The sequence below is a fragment of the Syzygium oleosum genome, unplaced genomic scaffold, assembly GCF_021117445.2.
Source record: "Syzygium oleosum isolate NSW1041296 unplaced genomic scaffold, Sole_v2.1 Sole_v2.06, whole genome shotgun sequence".
Classification (NCBI taxonomy): Eukaryota; Viridiplantae; Streptophyta; class Magnoliopsida; order Myrtales; family Myrtaceae; genus Syzygium; species Syzygium oleosum.
In genome coordinates, this window is record NW_026607490.1 from 8,586,715 (window position 1) to 8,609,479 (window position 22,765).

The 22,765-nt window shown below is 39.6% G+C and overlaps 2 protein-coding genes and 1 pseudogene across 2 annotated transcripts; all 3 read left to right on the forward strand.

The window, feature by feature from the left end:
- Positions 1 to 12,846: 12,846 nt before the first annotated feature.
- LOC115690794 (pathogenesis-related protein PR-4-like) lies at positions 12,847 to 13,824 on the forward strand. The gene is made up of 2 exons (XM_030617257.2): positions 12,847 to 13,266; positions 13,407 to 13,824. The coding sequence occupies exons 1-2, from the start codon at positions 13,000 to 13,002 to the stop codon at positions 13,569 to 13,571; spliced, it is 432 nt and encodes a 143-aa protein (XP_030473117.1). The 5' UTR covers positions 12,847 to 12,999; the 3' UTR covers positions 13,572 to 13,824.
- Positions 13,825 to 18,418: 4,594 nt separating this feature from the next.
- Positions 18,419 to 19,067, forward strand: LOC115690817 (pathogenesis-related protein PR-4-like). The gene is made up of 2 exons (XM_030617297.2): positions 18,419 to 18,698; positions 18,776 to 19,067. The coding sequence occupies exons 1-2, from the start codon at positions 18,438 to 18,440 to the stop codon at positions 18,935 to 18,937; spliced, it is 423 nt and encodes a 140-aa protein (XP_030473157.1). The 5' UTR covers positions 18,419 to 18,437; the 3' UTR covers positions 18,938 to 19,067.
- A 3,006-nt stretch (positions 19,068 to 22,073) lies between these two features.
- Positions 22,074 to 22,661, forward strand: LOC115665400 (pathogenesis-related protein PR-4A-like; annotated as a pseudogene).
- Positions 22,662 to 22,765: the final 104 nt, after the last annotated feature.

Sequence of the window (22,765 nt, forward strand, 5' to 3'; positions counted from 1 at the left end):
GCCATTGCCACTTCAGGCGCTTTTTTGAAATAAGATTTATTTTGAGCCCTTATTTGAGAAAATAGGGACACTTCATATGCTTATTTAGAATATTCCCTAATTACAATGATATATCAAAAGTTTCTAGCAACGTGAAAAGTTTTTAATTGCTTGTGAGACAACCTAGTTCTGATACCTTGAAAGTTAAGTTTTTCACTAACAAAATTTAATTATCTAAGAAAAAGTTTAGTAGTTAATTATAAGCACGTACTTACTTTTCTGGTATGAAAAGTTACTTTTGGACCTGAAGAGGTTTCTCGTTGTCACTAGATAATATATTGTAGTTTCTTTTACGTGCAAATTTATTAATCATATGGAAATTTACTAGTATTCATAAAATTAGATTTCCTCTATTAAGCTTACCAACATTACTGGAAACTTCAGGGTACATGGATTTCTTTAGCAAGCCCTTCTTTAAATGAGATTTTCAAACTTTGGCTAAGTTAAAACTTAAGACCATATCTCTTTATCCATTAAGCAAAAAAATTATTTAAATTACGAGATAAAAGATAAAAAAATTACAGTTCAAGAAACTAAAGTTCACGAAATTTTGTTTCTTATTGATATATTGATACATATCAATGACGAATTGAGTGAACTTTTAAATCGAATTGCTTTCATGATTGTCCTGAATTAAGTGGATTTGTTGAATCCATGAAAGATATCTTATTAGAAATAAGTGTATCCCAATAGCAGGTAATAAAGCTAAATAAAACGTAAATGGTCTATCTTTTAATAAAATGTGGTTTTCAATAATTTTTATTAAGGATTTGATTGTATTCTTAAGATAGATATTAATTACTTTGTAAGAGTATCATGATTTTTTTTATTCTGTTGAGTTTCTTCATAACTGAGAGCAAGAAATATAAAAAAATTTAGTGAAATAAGCTATAAGCTATTAAAACTATCTTTGTTTTTCTAAATTAATGATATCATTTTAAGTAAGAACACTATATCATCAAGGAAGATATTCATATTGAGAATACTCTCTCTTGCCCTTGTTATTAAGTGTGCAAAGTTCTATGCTTGACATGTGCTTTATATACGATTATGGTCACCTTCTTAGCCCAAGCATCACAGGTGAAATAAGGCGGAATCGGAACCAAAAGCCAAGCAAGTTAAACTCGATGAGTTTAACACCTCCAACTCAATATGCATGCTTCTGTTTCCTCGCTGACGTTCGGGATCTGCAACATAAGGAACTATGCCGCGAACGACAGCAGAGATCAGGGAAACAAACCCAGAAGCATTGCTCCAAGATAAGAACTCCACCCATGTACCTTGATAAAGCCGCATCACTCGAGGAAACGCAAATCGTTTCTTGACATAGAACTGCTTAATCAGTCACTCTTGTGAAGTCCTACTGTTTCTAGTTCGATATCAGAAGCTACTTTCAAGATGCCGCCTTTGTACTTACCAAGGAAGAAGACAAGAAACGAGAGCACTTGAAAAGGAGAAAGAAACAAAAACACGCTTTTGATATATTACAGAATAAGCCTTGTGTTTTCATCGTTTGCTTAAATGACAGAAAAAATGCTTCCAAAAAAGGACATTGATGATATCTTTACTCGTCTGTCATCTTCTAAATAGGACAAATTAAATTTGATTTTTTTTTTCTAATGATGAGGAACGCCACCACTTTTGAGCCCATAAAATACCCCACTAATCTCATGAATCAAATAAGATGCGAGTTAAAACCTGGGCGGGTGAGCCATATATGAAACTTGAATTTGGCTGCGTGGACTATGGAACCTATGTTGTGCATCTAGCCCGCACATACAAGTCTTCTTCTAAACACTAAGTCAAACCCAAATGGTTTCGTTTAAGCTATGCACATATCATAAATAAGTCAAATTTTTGCAGGTAAGCTACACTTTCGAATCAGCACACATGTATACGTATATATATCGACGTAAATAAGAAGACATGCGTATCTCTTATGTCATTTAAAGCTAAATGTAGCTTCTCCTATAGACTTTTCTGAAATACATACTATAAAACATAGCTTGCTTCATTACAAAAAATTTCACTAAATGCAGTAAAGAAATTTATATGATGTAACAATATAACAAAATACAGATCACCTCAAATAATACAACGTACTTATGATATGTAGAGTTCTATTTCATGCTTTTAAAGTCCACTTAAATCAAAATTGAGAAAAGTGTCAAAAAATTCCTAAACATTTTGCATTTGTACCAATTTAGTTCTAAACCTTTTGACCTAGTGTCAATTTAGTCCTTCTAGCTAATTTTGGCAGGATAATGCTGACGTGGACGTCGGCCAGCTTACGTGGCACTGCCGGTGTTATCTTGGACAATTTTTAATCATATTTTAATATTTTTTGATTTTTTCTTTTTTCATTTCTTCTACTTTTTGCCGCTGACCGACCACCGACCATGGCCAGGTAGGCTAGCCTTACCTGGACGAGGGTCGTTGTCACTTGCCACAGGCGAGGTTCGGCCGATCCTCGCCTGGGCGACGGCTCCTCTGGCCAAATCTGGCGAGACCGGTCCTCGCCCAGGCCAAGACGGGCTCGCTAGCCGTCACTTTCGCCCGGGAAAGCAAACTTGACATATAATTGAGAAAGGAAAATAAAATCGAAAGTATCTTCAGAGAAATCCGATTGATTGAAACCATACATTGCAAAGTAAAGAAAGAAAACTGAAGGATATATGTAATTATTGTATAGCGTCGGTGGATTTGGAAGCATACAATAATAATTCATCTGCATGGAGATTGCAGAGCTTGCAGACACGACTGTGCTCTTCATGAGACAGCAAATCTTATCTTTGTACCAATTGGATTGTGTGGATGAGCGATTTCGTGCACATGTTTCACGACTCCTATTATTTACCACCAAGCCTCGGAAGAAATTTGTCTTATTCTTACCCTTTTTGTTACTTGCAATTTTTTACTAATTAGACGCGACTACTAGACGAACCCGCTCAAATAACGCGCGATGTTTTGCTAGGTCATACGGTCATAAGAGTTATGGAGCTCAACATATCGATTTCAAAAGAGATGACGTCAGAGACGATCTATGATGACTACATTTTCTTTTACGTCAACTAACGGGACTGCACTTTTAATCTTGTAATCGAACACTATAAATGATCATGTATTCTTGAATTATCTATTACCTCTTCCTATCTAACTTATCGGGGATAAATAAGGTATATATTGCAAGGTCAAGTATTGAATTCCTAAATAGTCTGAAAGCTACTATTGTGCCTTTGCCGTCAGAAGCGGTCTAAATCAGTCCAAAACATTCTCTCATTCTTTCTCCAACAATCAAATTATGCGAGTTTTGACTGGCTAGCTTTCTATGGTGTTCCATGAGTTAGCGTGATTGAAGCTAGCCAGTCAAATCGGTTCCGAGACAAAAGAAGAAAAACTTTGCATTGACCCCGCGTGATCGACAGTTGAAATGGACTCAGATCCGACACACTCGGTTTCGATTCGAACAAGTGATTCCTCGATCTTGGATTCTCCATTAGACCTGCACTTAGTAGCTGGGCTCAAACCTCTCTAATGTTAGCTTGAAGGCCCTAGTTAAGTTAAGATGATACGCGTGTATGCCGTCCTAAATTTTCCGCCAAATGTACCAAATTCGGCTTTAAGATAAGCCTTTCGTTATGCTCCGTGTTTCAGTCGCTATCCAATCATCGTGAATGGAGGACCCTCCGATCCCAACCTTTCGCCTTTTCTATGGTACCACATAATTGGGATGCATATAACTTTACTCCCAAATTTTTTTTGAAAGGATTGATACTACAAAAAATCCAAAATTGATATACATGTGACAAATTTATCAAAAACTAATATTTTGACCAACAAAAATCCCGAATTGGTACACATGTAACAAATTTACCCAAAATTAATTTTTTGACCATTAAAAAATCCAAACTGATATATTTGTGATAAATTTACCCTCCGTTAGTTTCCGCTAAATTGGATTAATACCACGAAAAATCACAAACTTATACACGTATGACAAATGGAGGATAAAACTCCAAACTGGTATACCTGTTATTTGCCATATGTCATCTAACTTAGCAATTTGACGGTAAAATTTAATGAAAATTAACGGAAGATAAATTTATCACAAGTGTACAGTTTGGAGTTTTTAATTGTCAAAAAATTAGTTTATGATAAATTTGTCATAAACATACCAATCTGAAGTTTTTCGTAATATTAAGCCTTTTTTAAAAATGACCAGTTTTCAATTAGGATCACATCGCATAGGTTTTCCACAGGTCTGTTGCTTGATGTAATAGTTACTCCCTGCCTCGCACAAATTCCTTTTCCCAGAAGGATCGAAGACTGATGTAACGAAAATGATGTAAGAATTTCCTAATGTGGGCTTTATTAATTGAAATTAACTGAATTAGTTTGGTCTAATAACGGTAAGATATATGGGTTCTTAATAAGTCTAATATGGGGCTGGCTGGTGTGGGCCGAGTACGGCCCGGCCCGTAATGAGAGGGCCCGTGATCGAAGACTCTATAAATAGCGCTCAAGTCCCTCCCCTAACCTAATAATGCACAATTTGACTCACATACGGATCTAGAGAGAACTTTCTTCTCGTGAGTGGCAATCTCATTAGGCCAGTGTTCTAACGAAGGGTATAGGGGAGAACAACTTGAGTTCGTGTTCGGAAACCGTCGCAAATTCCGCGTCAATTTCGATGGATTCCAAACCAGGTACGCGAATCAACAATTTCTCCATTATAGTATTTTGGTTTCTGATTATAGTGATCCTGGGCGTGCCATTTTCATGGCCAACATGTGGTATCAGAGCCTGCCATAGATTAGAATGAAACATGCGGATTAGGACCGTTTTCGTTATGTCCGAGAGGTTTTTACCCATTTTCGAAATTTTTTGTCGGTTGAATGTAAAATTTTATTACATATTCGGAATCTACTCGTTGAGACGAGAAGATTGATAGGCGGCGCGTCACCGGAGGAGGACGCACGCGCCCTCACGTGCCGACACGCACCGTGGGCGCGGGAGGCGCATGAAGGCCACGCACGGCCGTGCCAAACCGGCGCGTTTTTCGCCAATAACCGCAGGCTAACGTCAGCATGACATCAGCGAGGGTGCGGATCCGGTTGACTCGGATCCTGACTCGACCCAGATCCTGAACCGACTCGATCGTTGACCCGACCCGAGTTCGACCCGACCCGATTGTTGACCCGACCGGTCAACCGGTCGGACCGGCTGTTCAGACCGGTTTGACCGGCTGAACACGCGCACACGCGCCGCGCCTTTCGGAGGCGCGTGAGGGCGTGTCCGACGTCCGTTTTGGACGTTCTTGGTACCGACGCGCTCGTATCGAGATTCTCTAGATTGTGATGTATTTATTTTACATTTTTGAAGCTTTTACAGATGTGAAAATACGTATAGAACCCTATATACACGTATTTTTAGGGTATTTTTGTGTATTTTCTTGTATTTCTCTATGGTTTCGAAAATACATATGGTAGCTCACATGTATATCACCACATAAGGATTGTGTAGAGTGTAATTCATTGTCTATCAATGAATGGAACAGTATAATTAGCATGACATGTAATTTCAGAGACATACGCCCCTGTCTTTACGTCTAGCATTACATGTATATAGTGAATGTGATACATAAAGTTCATATCCCCAGTATGAGAGATTTTCAAGGATTCAGTTGGGTAGTGACCGCCAAAGTGGCACACTTGACTGGGTTTGAGAAATATCGGTCTCATATTGTGGTGGGATGTCTCCTATTCTATTGCGTGATCATACTCCCAAATGAGGTGATCTTGTATTGGTTCATGGAGGGGTGCATGTATAGCATGTGCTTGAGAAATAACTGATCTTAGTGGTTCATACACCTAAAGGTGGTGATTTCACGAAAGATTAGAATATTTTCTCATGGCCGCTGTCATGTGGAGAGTGTACAACTGCATGTCATATTTTCTGCCCAAAGGTGATTATGTGATGATGTATGTAACTCTCTGGATAAGTACTCACATGATGCTGATTGTATTATTTGTTTGTTAACCAGTCACCTTTTCTGTAAACGGCAATTCCATTTCCATTGAGGTCCTTACTGGGTTGAACTTTAAGAAATGGAAAGAGGATTTTCTATTTGGAATGGAGCTGACGGATGTTCACATTGCTCTTACAAAGGATAAGCCGACAGATATCACGGCCACCAGTACTGAAGCTAAGAAAACGAACTATGCTGCCTGGGAAAAGAGCAATCGGATTTGCTTATTGACAATGAAGAAATCCATTCAAGAACACTTAAAAAGTGGTTTGCCAGCTGACTGTACTGCTAAGGAAATGATGACAGCCTTAGAGGCTAGAAATCGCATTTCATCTAATGCTGAGGTTGGTACACTTCTTCAAAAGCTCTTCAATATGAAGTATGATGGTACTACTGGGGTTAGAGATTATGTCCTTAGGATGGTAGACCTAAAGACAAAGCTTCAAGCTCTTAATGTTTCCATTCCTGATGCTTGCATTATACATCAAGCCCTGAACATCCTTCCACCTGATTTTGGGATTATAAAGACAAATTACAATTCCCAAGATGAGACTTGATCAGTGAATGACTTGATAGCAAGGGTGGTGGCAGAGGAAGAGAAACTTAAGAAGTAAAAAGGGTATCTAGCCTTATATATTTCTGGTTCCCACAAAAGGAAGGATAGGAAGTCCAAAAATCGTACTCATAAAGGAACTCATGACACTACCGGTCAATCTGACAATATGGGTCCAAAGAAAACATCCTTCAAAAGGGATGATGACCACTGCTTCTTTTGTAAGAAGAAAGGTCACATAAAGAAGGACTGTGGAAAGTTTAAAGCTTGGTTGTCCAAACGTGAGCCTACAGGTAATGATTCTTTGGCACTTGTTTGTGAATCCAACCTATCAGAAGCACCATCCAGTTCTTGGTGGCTCGATAGCGGTGCAACTAATCATGTTGCGTTTACCATACAGGGATTCATAAACCGGAGGAAGCCAAATCAGGATAAGTCAAGACTCACCGTGGGAAATAACGAGAAAGCTGATGTTGTGTTTGTGGGAGATGTAATCTTGAATCTAGACTCTGGTTTTAGATTAATGTTGAAAGACACTTTTTATGTACCTTCATTTAGACGGAACTTAGTTTCCGTATCGTGTTTGGACATGTATGGCTACTCTTTTGAAATCAAGAACAATGTTATTTCTTTGTTTCTTAATTCGAATAAGGTTGGGTGCTGTTATATGTCCAACGGCTTGTACAGATTGTGTTTGTCTCCCAATGACATATACGTCGCTTATACTGCTGAAAAGGTTATTTCCAAAAGACCACTACCTAAGGAACAGTCTTATGCATTGTAGCATAAACGGCTTGATCATATCTCTAAGGATAGAGTAGAAAGGCTGATAAAGACTAATATCCTGCCTGCTCTTAAAGATGACTTAGAGACATGCGTAGACCGTTGTAGAGGTAAAATGACCAAGATAAGGAAGAAAACTCAGTCAAGTTCGACTGTTGGAGGTCATTCACACCGATATAAGTGGACCCTATACGGCAACCTTGTGTAGAAATTTTTATTTCATTACATTTATTGATGACTATTCTCGATATGGCTATCTGTACTTGATTAAAGAAAAGTCTGAGTCTCTTGACAAGTTCAAGATTTTCCTGACCGAAGTCGAGAAACAGTTGGGAAAGGTCATAAATGTTGTTAGATCTGACCGAGGTGGAGAGTATTATGGCAAGCATGGCGATGCCGGACAGCTTAAAGGGCCATTTGCCAAATACTTAGAGGATTCTGGGATAGTGGCTGAGTTCACTATGCCTGGGAGTCCTGAGCAAAATGGTGTAACCGAAAGGCGCAATCGCACCCTTATGGAAATGGTGAGGAGTATGATTAGTAGGACAAATTTACCTGGTTTTCTGTGGGGTGAAGCTTTGAAAATAGCTTTGTACATTCTGAATCGTGTACCTACTAAAGCTGTTCCATTGACTCCTTTTGAGTTATGGACTGGACGTAAGCCTAGCTTAAACCATCTTAAGGTTTGGGGATGTCCTGCAGAAGTAAAGTTATATAATCCAACATTAAGTAAGTTGGACTCCAGAACCACTCGGTGTTACTTTGTATCTTACCCGGATCATTCGAAAGGATATCGGTTCTATAATCCCAATGGAGGCATAAGAATTATGGAATCACAGACAGCCGAGTTTCTGGAGTTTGATGTGGCCGAAAAAAGTGGCTGCTCATAGACTATTGAGGATAATAGTATAGTGGATAATGTTGTATCTTTATCTCCTCCCATACAGATAATTGTGAAGACTCCCACACCACAGACTGAACCTGTTGAGGCTCGGGATCTTATTGTCGAGACAGCTCCTAATGAAGTTCCTCAAGGCTCTCAGGTGCAGGATGAGGCTGTTGCTGCTCCAGTAAGGAGATCCGTTAGGAAGAGACGATCAGCTATACCACCGAACTATTTAGTCTATATAGGACAGCAAGACTACGATATCGGTTCTGTGGCTGATCCAGTGACTTATGTGGAAGCTGTTTCTTGTCCTCAGTCCGAACTGTGGTTGGATGCAATGAGAGATGGAATACAGTCTATGAAGCATAATGGTGTTTGGGAACTTGTTGAATTACCGGAAGGTCATAGACCCATTGGCTGCAAATGGGTGTATAAGACTAAAAGGGACTCCAAAGGAAAGATTGAGAAGTTTAAAGCCAGACTGGTAGCCAAGGGTTTCACTCAGAGAGAAGGAGTAGACTATGAAGCAACTTTTTCTCCAGTCTCTTCTAAAGATTCTTTCAAAGTGATCATGGCATTGGTAGCTCATTTCGATATGGAATTACACCATATGAACGTTAAAACTGCCTTTCTCAATGGAGACCTTAATGAAGAAGTTTATATGATGCAACCCAAAGGCTTTGCGGCAGATGATTCAGGTACGCTTGTATGTAGACTGAAAAAGTCTATTTATGGTCTCAAGCAAGCTTTTAAACAATGGTACTTGAAGTTTCATAATGTTATCGCTTCATTTGGTTTTGTTGAGAGCAAAGTAGATCAGTGTATATACTGCAAAGGTCAGTGGGAGGAAATTCATTTTCCTTATACTCTATGTGGATGATATCCTGCTTGCAAGCAGTGACCTTGGTTTACTGCATGAGACAAAACAGATGTTGTCAAAGAACTTTGATATGAAGGACCTTGGTGAGGCGTCTTTTGTCCTTGGTATTGAGATTCATAGGAATCGTTCTCGCCGACTATTGGGTTTATCTCAGAGGGCATATGTTGATCGTATCTTAGAAAGATTCAACATGCAGCAATGTAAGCCAGGAATTGCTCATGTTATTAAGGGTGATAAGTTGAGTCTGTCACAATGTCCTCATTCCGATTTTGAGAAAGCCCAAATGAAGAATGTACCTTATGCTAGTGCACTTGAGAGTATTATATATGCTCAAGTATGTACTAGACCAGATATTGCTTTTGCAACAGGAATTCTAGGCAAATATCAGTCAAATCCAGGACATGATCATTGGGTTGCTGCCAAGAAGGTTTTGAGGTATTTAAAGAGGACAAAAGACTATATGCTGATTTACAAACATGTTCAGGACCTACACTTAGTTGGGTATTCGGATTCAGACTTTGCTGGCTGTCAGGATGAAAAGAAGTCGACAACGGGTTACATCTTTAAGTTAACAGAAGGTGCAGTATCATGGAAAAGTGAAACAGAAATCAATGACATCCTCTACCATGCAAGCAGAGTTTGTAGCATGCTTTTCGGCCGTTACTCAGGCAATTTGGCTCCGGAACCTCATTAAGGAGTTGACCGTATTTGATTTTGTGGATAGGCCCATACAGTTGTATTGTGACAATAACTCTGCAGTGTTGTTTGTTAACAACAACAGAGGTCTCAAGGGGTCTAAGCATATAGATGTCAAGTACCTGACTATAAAAGAAAAAGTTCAGGATGGTGACAATACAGTAGAGCACATTTCAACAGATGATATGATTGCAGATCCGCTAACTAAAGGCATTCGCCCTTGTGTATTTGATCGACATGTCATGAACATGGGCTTAGGAGTATCATGGGATATTGTTAATTAGTTGGAGCTGTTTAGTCTTGTGTTGCTCTTATGAAGTTTGTATCTAATTTTGTTACATTTTGTAATATTTGAATATGTATCAACTCTTTTGCATTCAATGAGGTATTTGTGAATGTAGATTTATCAAGTTGAGTACATATATTTGATGAAAATCTCGAGGCATTGTGTAAACCTTGAGTACAGGCTATAGGGCATTCTTGGTATTAGCCTTAACGATATGTCTTGTTACACATAAAGTACAGTTAACTATCAAGGTAAGACATATGCAGGTTCGTTGGAACCATGAAGGATATTCTCTGGTGACACACTAGGTTTTGTGACACTTAAGGAGAGAGAATTTGGACTAACAAAATGGATGACACATGAAGTATCACTCATTTTGAGGTATTATCCATTTGACACACTACCATATTGAATCCATATCAGTAAAGTTGAAAGCACTCGTTACCATGGAAGGCTTTGCGTGAGTACATGCAGTTACCGCCATGATTCGGTGTTCGAGACTTTATGGGATCGGATTGACTATTAAGAATAATCTCTAGACCAATATAAGGGTGCGCACACAGTTCTGTTTCAATTAATATCGCCCAAGTGGGAGAATGTAAGAAATTCCTAATGTGGGCTTCATTAATTGAAATTAACTGAATTAGTTTGGTCTAATAAAGGTAAGATATATGGGTTCTTAATAAGTCTAATATGGGGCTGGCTGGTGTGGGCCGAGTACGGCCCGGCCCGTAATGAGAGGGCCCGTGGTCGAAGACTCTATAAATAGCGCTCAAGTCCCTCCCCTAACCTAATAATGCACAATTTGACTCACATACGGATCTAGAGAGAACTTTCTTCTCGTGAGTGGCAATCTCATTAGACTAGTGTTCTAATGAAGGGTATAGGGGAGAAGAACTTGAGTTCGTGTTCGGAAACCATCGCAAATTCCGCGTCAAGTTCGATGGATTCCAAACCAGGTACGCAAATAAACAATTTCTCCATTATAGTGTTTTGGTTTCTGATTATGGTGATCCTGGGCGTGCCATTTTCGTGGCCAACAAATGAAACGCAATAACATCGCTCTCCCATCTTCTTTTTGACTTCTCTACCTTGCCATATCATTGCTTGCGTAAGGTGGATAATTCAAGAACACCACCGAATCGTCTTACACTCGATAACATGAACTGCCGAACTTTGTTTGTGGTTTAGTAGATCATTGTGGTTAGATGAATGCATTGAATGATTTGAACTCATAACATTTTACTTTGATATTATGTGAAATTTTAGGGGATAACTTTCAACTATTCTAAAAGCTTAAATTATTATATGAAGACGTGATTAATTATTTAAATATTCTAACACGGCCATATGATCGAATGAGTAGTGCCCACGATCTAAGTAGCACCGACACGCGACACGCGACACACGACACGCGACACGACACGACACGTGACACGTTATTTCTCAAAAATACAGAATTCCGACACGTTGCGACACGTTGTATATAAAAAGTAAATTTTTATATATACATGATAAATTAATTTGATTCAAATTCACAAATAAATAAATAATAAAAAAAGGAGCCTAAAATGAATTTACAGTAAAAACATTAAACCACCATTTGTTAATATAATTCATTGTTTCAATTTAACAAATTCAACTACATTCAATTTCAATAATCCATAAAACTTGGAGAAAATAAAACAAGCAATCCAAAAACCACCATCAAATTTAAAATTTAACAAAAACAAAAAAAGCAATCCACACTTGATCATCCCTCTGGAGGATCACAACCAGAGGAGGCAGAGGCCTCTTCGAAAAGAAACATACATCTGAAGGTACAAAAAGAAAAGGGGCAAAATGACCGAAACTACCCAAAGAGAGCGATCATTACTAGCAATGCAAAAGGGGAACGACGTCGACTGCGACGGTGGTGGTGGGGTAACGAGGAGGCGACGTCGGCGGCGGAGGATACCCTCCGGCGAAATATCGCTGGTACCCCTCGAAGGGAGGTTGAGGCGGTGGCGGCACAGGCCCTGGGCAGGCCTCGAGCGGCAGCGCCGAAGGGTAATTTGGTGGCGGGTGGGGAGCAAACGGTACCCAGCAAAAAGCGAGATGCAAGAAAACGTTCAAGAAAAGCAATCACGGCGGAGGAAAGGGTCTTGAGGAGATCCGGCGGAAGAAAGGGTCTTGAGGAGCTATGCGGAGGAAAGAAGCTTAGGGCAGACAGAAGTAATCGAGCTTTCCCTTCTTTTTTTTTCTTTTTACTTTTTTTTATAAATTTACATTTTGACCCCTAAATTTTTTGAAATTTGTAAAATTAACCCGTGCGTGTCGAAAATCGCGTGTCGGATTCCCGACTCGCGTGTTACCGGCGCGTTGTCCGCGTGTCGGATCTCCGACACGCGTTGACCGCGTGTCCGAGCGTGTCCGCCACGTGTCAGAGCGTGTCGGACACGCGACACATGTCGGACACCGATTCAGAAGCTCAAATAGCGTGTCGATGCTTCCTAGCCCACGATTCGAGCGCATGTGTTTCCGGATCCAACGAACCCAAGTCGATACCTTCCTTTACGGCATGTCCGAACGTCGTGTCGTGCGAAAGGAAGAAGAGTCCAACAGGAAAAAGAGTCCAAAGCTGTTTCCTTTTAATAAAGCTGTGTAAAAACCCTAGAAACATCAAAGGTGGTAACCATCACAGTTCAAAGAACCCCACCTCGCACGTTGAGCGGCCCTAAATTGTGCCGAATCACAAGGGCTATCCCGTAATGTTCCACTTCTTATCCCCCTCAAATATAAATCTCTGTCACCCTCCTCGCGAAAACCGCACAGAAAATCATCAAAGTGCAGAAAGAGAGAGCAAGAAATGGAGGGTGATCACAAGTTGAGGCTCTTCCTGGTGGTTTTGGCATGCGTTGCCGGAGCCTCTAGAGCGCAGAGCGCTTCCAATGTCAAGGCGAGGTACCATTACTACAACCCCGAGGAGAACCACTGGGACTTGAACGCCGCGCACGCCTACTGCGCGCCGTGGTACGCGAACCAGTCGATGGCGTGGCTCCAGAAGTGGGGTTGGACCGGGTTCTGCGGCCCAGCCGGGCCGACCGGGCAAGCGGCCTGTGGCAAGTGCTTGAACGTGAGCAACACCCCCCTCCCACCCTCTTTCTCAGTTTGGTTAATGAGCAATCAATCTTTTTGTCTCGTTTGGTGTTTCAGACCCTCGTGCGTTCCTCTTTGAAACTCAGGTTTTATTCATGGTGTTCTACTGCATGGCAGGTGACGAACGCGAAAACCGGAGCTAAGGCGACGGTGAGGATCGTCGACACTTGCAGCGACGGAGGGCTGAAATTGGACGCCAAGGTGTTCCGAATGCTAGACACGACGAAGGAAGGATACCATTTGGGCTATATTATGGCTAACTACCTGTTCGTGAGCTGTTAATCCATGGGACTTTCATAATCAGAATCAGCGGGTGATCGGTAGAGAGTTCTGGTTCCTATGCCTGTGTGTACTTAATTACAACCGTTGACTGATCTTATAATAAAAAAAAAATGGGTGCTTTTCTTCGTACCTTCTAGGGAACTCTTACCATATGAGACCTAAGTGTGATTTGTCCACTCTCTTATTTTGTCTTTTTTTCCCATGTAAACCGTGTCTAATGGTATTATATATAGATGTAATTATATATATGAAATTTATATCTTAGGCACGAAATTATTTTCCATTTTCAGAACGAAATTTACCGAAATAATTATGCGAAAATCAAGTTGCGAAGACTAGGGTGTCAATAATTGTACTAAAGTTCATTATTGTTGCTAAAGTTACCAATCAAAACAAACTTGTACGTACAAGTGAGATAAAGTTGCATTATTGATGGTAAATAAAGTTCACCCGGAGAGTAAAATGGAGCCATCGTACCATTCTGCCAAATGGTGCAGTCGACATCAACGAGGAAATTGCATTATCCATGTAAAAGCGATTTTTCAGAGAACTTGCTTGTGTTGTCCATTATAATAATAATGCTCATGCCCAATTTTTTTCCAATGATATTAGCGATGTTATTTTAAAGATGTTGTTCAAATTTTCGTGCCGATATGGTTTAACATTTAAAATTATGGAAAGCTTTCGCAAGGTCCGACCTATTTTTAAGAACTAGGGTTTCAAGACGAGATTTTTTGGTTACGATATTCCTGACTAGTTTGCTCGGCTCGTTAGCTCTTTTTGCTTCGTGCATAACTTGATAACTTACATTTTTCCTAGTAAAATTAGTTCCGTTCGATTCACTACTTCTCTTAAAACTTTTGAACTCCAGATTGAGTGTGGGATTTCCCCATACTTCCATCTTTTGTATCATGTGAAAAATGTAAGATGCTGGTTGTGATGTGATGCCACGGGAATATGTTAGGAATATCCTGTCCAATTTCCACGAAACACAAGAGACCCTTTCCAAGGTACGACTGGAAAGGCGATATTGATTCGTGATGGGTCATCTTTATTTCATCTTTGCAGTTCTGGTCCCCTTGAACTTATCACGATTCAATTGTCCATGAAATCCAATCACATGCAATCTTAATCTCATCATGACCTTCGACTCATAATTAGATTCGGGATGCAATCGTCCAATCTAACTGCGGTGATCATGAAACCAGTATTGCACACGGACCCAATTCAGCAACCAGTTTTCGAAGTAAAGATTAGCCTAAGTCGATAAGGATAAGGATGTAGTCGCTTGTCCAACCATCCTCAAGATAATAGTCCTCGTCAAGGTCATATTCCAACTAGCATTTAGCTATTAGCTACGACCGCAGTGACGACCTCGTCGTTCCAGGTCTAGGCTCTCCGGGCTCTTTTTAGGATCTCGACTTCAATGGATATAATTGTGACTAGAATCAGATATCCTCTATGGTAATGCTTAACGAGGGTTACCGATATCGTTTGTTTATTCGCGCCCTCCTCGATAGATAAAGAAAAGCCCTGACTATATTATCTTTAAAAATGTCGTTTTAATTTTCGTGCCAGTACGGTAAACTATTTAACATTTTGCAAGCATTCGTGAGGTCTAACTCATGATTTCTCTTAGATGTTTGCTCGGCTGGTAACTCTTTCTTCTTCGTACGTGTCGGGGAGAACTGGAAAACAATTCACCAAAAACTAACCCAATCCAGAATCAATATCTTCCCCAAAACTAAATTGACCAAAATTGACTTATTCCCAACAACAACTAGGAAAATATTCCAGCAATACAACCTCGCAATATGTAAATATAATGCTGAAATGATAGGGGGATACAGGCAACGGCAACACCAAGATTTAACGTGAAAATTCAATGCGGGAAAAACCACGCACGACCAATAAACTTCTACTAATCACGAAAAATAGTAGCATACAAAAAGGGTCCTTCTCTAGTTACATACTAGAGGCTCAACATTAATAATACAACAGTTTTTTCATCACCATAAAGATGAATTAATACAAATGAAAAAAGAAACCCAAATCATAATTGAGAATTTAGAGAAGGTACCCACCAAATATAATCAATCAATTCGTAACCTTCGATATCACGAATAACATATTGAAATTTGAGCCAATTCCAACATAGTTTGACCTTCGAATCAGGCCGCAAAGCCGCAGCCTTTTTTTCCTCTCTTCCCCTCTTCTCTACGTGCTCCCGGTGAGCAGCTCTCCCTCTCTCTCTCTCTCTCTCTCTCTCTCTCTCTCTCTGTCACTCTTTTTTTCTCTCTGCTCTCTGGCTCTCCACGAAGCAGCACCTCTTTCGTTTTCTTTTGTTTGCTTTTACAACTTTTTTTTTTGTTTTATATGTCAACTGGGCCCCACAAATGAGGCGGACCCAATCAACAGTACATAACTCGATAACTTAAATTTTTTCAGTAAAATTAGTTTCATTAGATCTATTAATTCTCTTAAAGTTTAAAATCCAAATTGAGGTTGTGACTCCCAAATACTTCCATCTTTCATATCATGTAAAAAATGGTGGCGTTGCTTATGATATGATGCCATAGGAATGTCTTAGGAATGTATAAATTTTGATCCTTCCACATTAAAAGTATTTGGATTTCCTTTTCCCCGAATAGTCAATAATTGTGAAGGGCCATCTCTATTATCAGATCACATAACCAGAAGATGTCACAAAACCGGTTAGCATCATGGCGTTATTAGGAAAATTGATCATAATTTGATCGCAAGTATATAAATCTTAGCCATCCGTTGAAAATATTTTTAATTATATATATGTATAACGAAATTTTGTATGAAATTTACGACAAAATGCACTTGACTACAATCGGTTATAACGGTGGATAATTCCTCCGAAAGTCGAAGACCACTACTGCATCTCGCCTTTTGTAAAAATCTCTTATGCCCATTCTTCTTGTCGATTCCCGTACCCTACTCTTTGAAACACTTTCGTGTTTGCAATAAGGGATGATGACATGACGTAATTCCTTAATTACCTCAACTTTCTTTTCATGTTCAGTGCGGCCTTTAAATTTTTTTGTATTCAATCTAGTCTTTGATAAAAAATTCAATCGATGTAGTCCTTCCATAAAAATTTTTAACATCGTTAGCCGATGAGGCCAGTATTTCTGTTAACTAGAAATTAGATTTGCCATGTTGGCTTCCACGTGGCTCACATGTGCCTTCCGCGATATATCCCGCAATCCCTCATTATTTTGGCCCAAGAAGAAAGGAAAAAAAAAAAAAGATATGCTAGCTTGAAAAAACGACGTGGCAGTTCCCATCATTATTTTGACCAAATAAACGCTAACGTGATAGTTCACGTCAACATTGAAGAAAAATTAAAAAAGTTCAAAGAACCACATTAACATTGAAGAAAAGTTATGGTTAACCCATATCATTTCTTCACTTAAAAAATAGCTAAAAGGAACATTTTACCCTCATAGCTTTCGCATGACAAAAAATGTTTCAATTTTCAATTGACATGAGGACAGTAACGTATCAAAAGCCGCAAACTAGCCTTATGTGATTGCTTAACAAATTTATCTGAGGGCGCTCGTCCATAAAATCCTTAACACTGATATATTTTACTTAGGCTCCACATTTTGAAAAATCAAAATTTCTGTACCTAATAGTGCATGCACGAGCAGTGCCCTAAAAGTATCAAAACATTAGTCTACTTAATTGCTTATTTCTCTCTATGAAGTCTCCTGCATATATAATTACACGTGACTTGGTCTTCTTGGTCCTCCACCACCACGTGCAACCTTAGACTTATCAAAACCTTGGAGTCGTAATTAGATGTGAAATTAAACTTACGTGGCAATCATCCAATTTAACTGCGGTGATAATGAAATCTGTATTGCACATGGACCGAACAAGATAGAATTCAACCTTTTGATCATAGGGATGAGTAGGTGGTAATAACTTTTTTCTTTGAAGTGCTAGTCCGTTCTGCAACCAATTTTCAAACTAAAGATTATTCCAACTCCATGAGGGTCGAGAACGTTAATCTCTTTTTGCTTGTTCTCGCCCTTACCAGTCCCAAAAATACAAAAGTTTTGAATAAGCCGGTTCATCGAGAACAAAAAAAAAATGGATGAGCTGTGATATCGAAACACATGTATCATTTATGGAAGCCATTTAAAGATAGAGGTGATCAATAGGAGGGCGGCCCATTCAGCCCGCCTAGACCCGAAAAGCAAATGGGCAAATTTGGGCAATGTCCTTACATGAGAAAGCTCAGCATGTCCAAATTTGAATCAGTTCAGCCCAATCCAGCCCGAACACTTATATGTACATTTTATGTTATGGGTACATTAAGCCCGACATTTGGACCGGCTTCGTGATCACCTCCATTTTTGAAGAATTGGTAAACAAAATCGGTTAAACTTAAATTAAATGTGTGAAAACTTTGTGTGGGGGACTTTTCTTTGAAAAGTATGACTGAGTTAATCTGACTGAATTAGTCTTCACACGTTGAATATGTATTGCCTCCCACTAATCTTGGTTATGGGGGGACTCCATGAAAGCATGTATGTTCAGAAACGAAAAACAGTTTCCAGTCAGGACAAAGACAGACACATATGTTCTCGTGTCGATACGGCTGCTCAGAATTCTTCCGACGGGTAACTTTAATAATTTCGAAAGAGCTCTCTCTCTCTCTCACTTTAATAATTTTAGAAGAGCTTTTTGAAAGAGCTCTCTCTCTCTCACTTTAATAATCCTGAAAGAGCGCGCTCTCTCTCTCTCTCGTCCCCTATAAATCCACCGTCCTCTTGAAGCACAATCTTACACAAGAACGCATCAGAAACATCAAAAACATCACATGGTATGGGGAGGCTTTTTAGCTTTTTCATGGTAGTTTTGGTTTCTGTCGTGGCCGCTGCTCTTGCTCAGAGCGCTTCCAATGTCTTGGCAACGTACAATGACTACAACCCCGAGCAGATTGGGTGGGACTTGAACGCGGCCCCCGCTTACTGCGCGACCTGGGACGCGAATAAGCCCCTGGCATGGCGCAAGGAGTACGGTTGGACTGCCTTCTGTGGCCCGATCGGGCCTCGCGGACAGGCATCTTGCGGCCAGTGCTTAAGGGTAAGAACTAAGAAGCCACAAAGATGTACCACGATGATGTAATCTTATGTAAAGGTTTACGTCTTTGGCATGCACAGGTTACCAACACGAGGACCGGATCTCAGGAAACAGTGAGGATCGTCGACCAGTGCAGAAACGGAGGGTTGGATTTGGACACCGGTGTGTTCCGCAGGTTGGACACTGATGGAAATGGCAACGCTCAAGGCCATCTTATAGTGAACTATCAGTTTGTCACTTGATAAAAGCACATGCAAAATGCAACCATTTCAAGAGTTCTCCATAATATGTGTACCGCAAGAAGATCATATTAATAAAGAACAATAACAGTAAGTGCTTTCAATCAGCAAAACCTGTGGCCAATCTCTTCCCTTGAAATATACTTCCACCTTTTATATCATGTGAAAAATTTAGATGTTGGTAATGATATAATGGCATGGGTATATCTGATAAATATTTGCTTCTTTTTCACGAAATAGACGAGTCCCTTTTTAGTTATAACTTTTGATCTTTCATGATTAAATTATGGCTTACGCTATTATCACCCCTCAAATAGCTGTAGATACAACCTAAAATTTAAATGGTCCAAAATAGCCCTCATTGAGACTTCATTACCGGTAAGATTGATGAAAGAGGAAAAATTATTCATCTCACATAGGCCAATAGATCTAGTAATTTCAATTTACCTTTCCTAAACTATTGTTTCTTCTTCTTTTAGGTTCAAATTGGAGAAGTTTACATGTTTATTGCTTTTTTACAAGAATCATCTAAGATACGAGCATTTTGATAAATTTAATGATCGAGATTTTAATTTAAAACAATATCGATAAAGTTTATTTATCAACAATATTTCTCCAAAGTTTAATATGGAATAACTCGTTGTAGTATACAATTCTTTAATTCAAGTTTTTCTTGAACTCTTATAAGTATAATTTATATTTAAAATATGTTAATTAACAAAGTTAAACTACAAGATACAAACTCACTACAAAAAAATCCTTAATAAAAATCAACTTGAGCACATTAGTAAATAGAAGAGAGGAAATGAAGTCTGCATATATAAAAACGAGTGGAAAATAATATAAGGTTGTGAAATCGTTGTTTTGACTACCACGGACAATCTTATATTTTCATGATAATGTGGGGTTTTTGCATTTTAAATAAATAGAACTTTCAGCATTTCCATTTGTGATTTTGATCGATAAGTTAGCTTGAGATTATTTTCATCAACTCAATAATTTATGGAATGTTATAGCCATTTAGAAGTTGGAAATTGCGTGAGCCTTTGGCTTTCTTTTTCCCCGAATAGTCATTAATTGTGATGGGCTAGCTTTACTATCAGATGACATAACTACATGATGCCACAAAACCGGTTGGTACACTGGGATTTTCTATAGTTCTTTCGTTGCCAAGGTAATTGATCATCTCTAGATTGCAAATAAATAAATCTTAACTGTTCTTTGAAAACATTTTGATGGTATATATGCTTAGCAACATTTGGTATAAAATTTACGAATGCACTTCAATACAATCAGTTATGACCGTTGATTGATTCCTCGAAGAGTCGGAGACCACTTCCACATCTCATCTTTTGTCTTCTTGTCAATTCTCCTATCCTATTCTTCAAAACAACTTCTTCTTTTCAGTAAGAGATAATGACATGGATAATTCCTGAACTTTTCTTAAATGTTCAATGTAATCTTTGAACCTTTTTTTTTTTCAATCCAATCAATGTAGTCCTTCCGCTATAAAATTTCAATATTGTTAGCTGACGTGGCCATAGTTTTTGTCAACTTGACGTAAGATTTGCCATGTAGGTGTCCGCATGGTTTACATGTGGCTTCCACAATATATTTCTCTCATTATTTTGGCCCAAAAAGAAAGGAAAGAAAAGATCTGCTAACTCGAGAAAACAACATGGCAGTCCACATCATTATTATGGCCCAATAAATGTTAACGTAGCAGTTCACGTGAAAAAAATGTGGTGATATATGTAATGGAAGGACTACGTTGAGCGGATTTTTGAAAGTTTAAGGAACCACTTGAAACATTAAAGAAAAGTTCGTGAACATTTACTCTTCTTGTTGAACCTTCATTGATGCGTTCTGAAAATTACACAAGAATTACTTTTACATGACAATGAATTTTCTTATGATATCTCATATATTAAGATCTCGTTAATGAGTGTACTGGGGCACCTGTTAACAGCATACCCATGATACAAAATGTTTCCATTTTCAAATGACAGGAGCAAAGTAGTGTATTAAAAGCTGCAAACTGACATTATTTAAGGCTCCGTTCGTTTGGCGGAAAATATTCTCCCGGAAAATATTTTCCGGGTTTTCCGGTGTTCGGGGGGCGGAAAACGTTTTCCGTGGGAAAATATTTTCCTTCCCCCCTCACAAAATAGCCTAAGTCTACGGAAAATGACTTCCGCTTCTTCAAAAGCGGAAATCATTTTCCAGAGCTTCTTCTTCTTCTTCTTCTTCTTCACTAAGGTCGCCGGTCGCCGCCGCCGGTTGCGGCCGCCGGTCGCCGGCCGCCGGACGCCGCCGCCGCCGGTCGCCGGCAAAAAATATTTTCCGAAACTTTTTCATATTGGTTGCCGAACACCGGAAAATTATGTTCCGGGAAAATATTTTCTAGGAAAATGACTTCCGGGAAAATATTTTCCAAAAGGAGAATATTTTCCGCCAAACGAACGGAGCCTAAATTACTTAACGATTATCCAAAAGGCGCTCATGATAAAAATCTCAACATTGGTCTATCTTGTAGAACATGCTTTATTTCGTTGCCCAGAACCAGTTTTTCATAGCTCAAACTTGCAGCAACACGAGAAGTTTGAGCTAAACTTTAGTTGACTCGCTAATCGTTTTCGAAAATACTTAGGGGCTGGTGGTGCAGACATTGACCCGGTTAAGCTCGTATGCAATTCCATGCGGGGGCAATGATTGTCAATCCGAATGGACTTCGAAAGCATTTGTCTATATGATCATTGTCTGGAGTACAGTCCAGCTACTACAATGGACAAAAACCTAGTGTGCTTTGTTTGGCAAGTAACCAACCAATGAGCGGAAACAATTGGAGTATCCAGAGCACTAAATTTTAATTCATGTCGTTGCGCTATTTGCACGTGTTGTCGTATCAGTGCAGCCACTGGAGTTCCAATCATCGTGATCAGCACGGTAATATCTAAGGAAAATATATCTAGCCAAGATAAAGACATAGACATAAGTTCATATGGCTGCTCAGGATTCTTTCAAGGGGTCAACCATTTGGTAGTTTCTGAAAAGCTCTCCCTCTCTTTCGTCCCCTATATATAAACCCTCCTCTTGGACAACGATCTTACAGAAGAACATATACGAAACATCACACGGTATGGGGAGGGTCATTATTATTTTCGTGATAGTTTTGGCATCTGTCGTGGCCGCTGCTCATGCTCAGAGCGCTTCCAATGTCTTGGCAACGTACAATGACTACAATCCCCAGCAGAACGGGTGGGGACTTGAACGCTGTCCACGCTTTTTGCTCGATGTGGGACGCGAATGAGCCCCTCGCATGGCACGAGGAGTATGGTTGGACCACCTTCAGCGGCCCGGTCGGGCCTAGCGGGGAGGCCTCTTGCAGCCGTTGCTTAAGGGTGAGAACCAAGAAGCCTTACGGATGCATGGGGATGATGCAATCATATGCGCATTTATAACTTCGATCCGAGCATATGATCCAAATATGTAGTCTTAGTATTCTAGAAAACATTATTTAGCGGACTTTTTAGGTAAAGGTTCATGTCTTCAGCATGCTCAGGTGACCAACACAGAGACCGGAGCTCAAACGACAGTGAGGATCATCGACCAGTGCAGCAACGGAGGGTTGGATTTGTACACTGGCGTGTTTCAAATGTTGGACACGGACGGAAGTGGCTACGCTCAGGGCCATCTTATTGTGGACTATCAGTTTATCACTTGCTAAAAGCACATGCAAAATGCAACCATTTCGAGAGTTCTCTATAGTGTGTGTACCGCATGGAGATCATAACGATTATAAGTGCTTCAAATCAGCAAAACCTACTACTA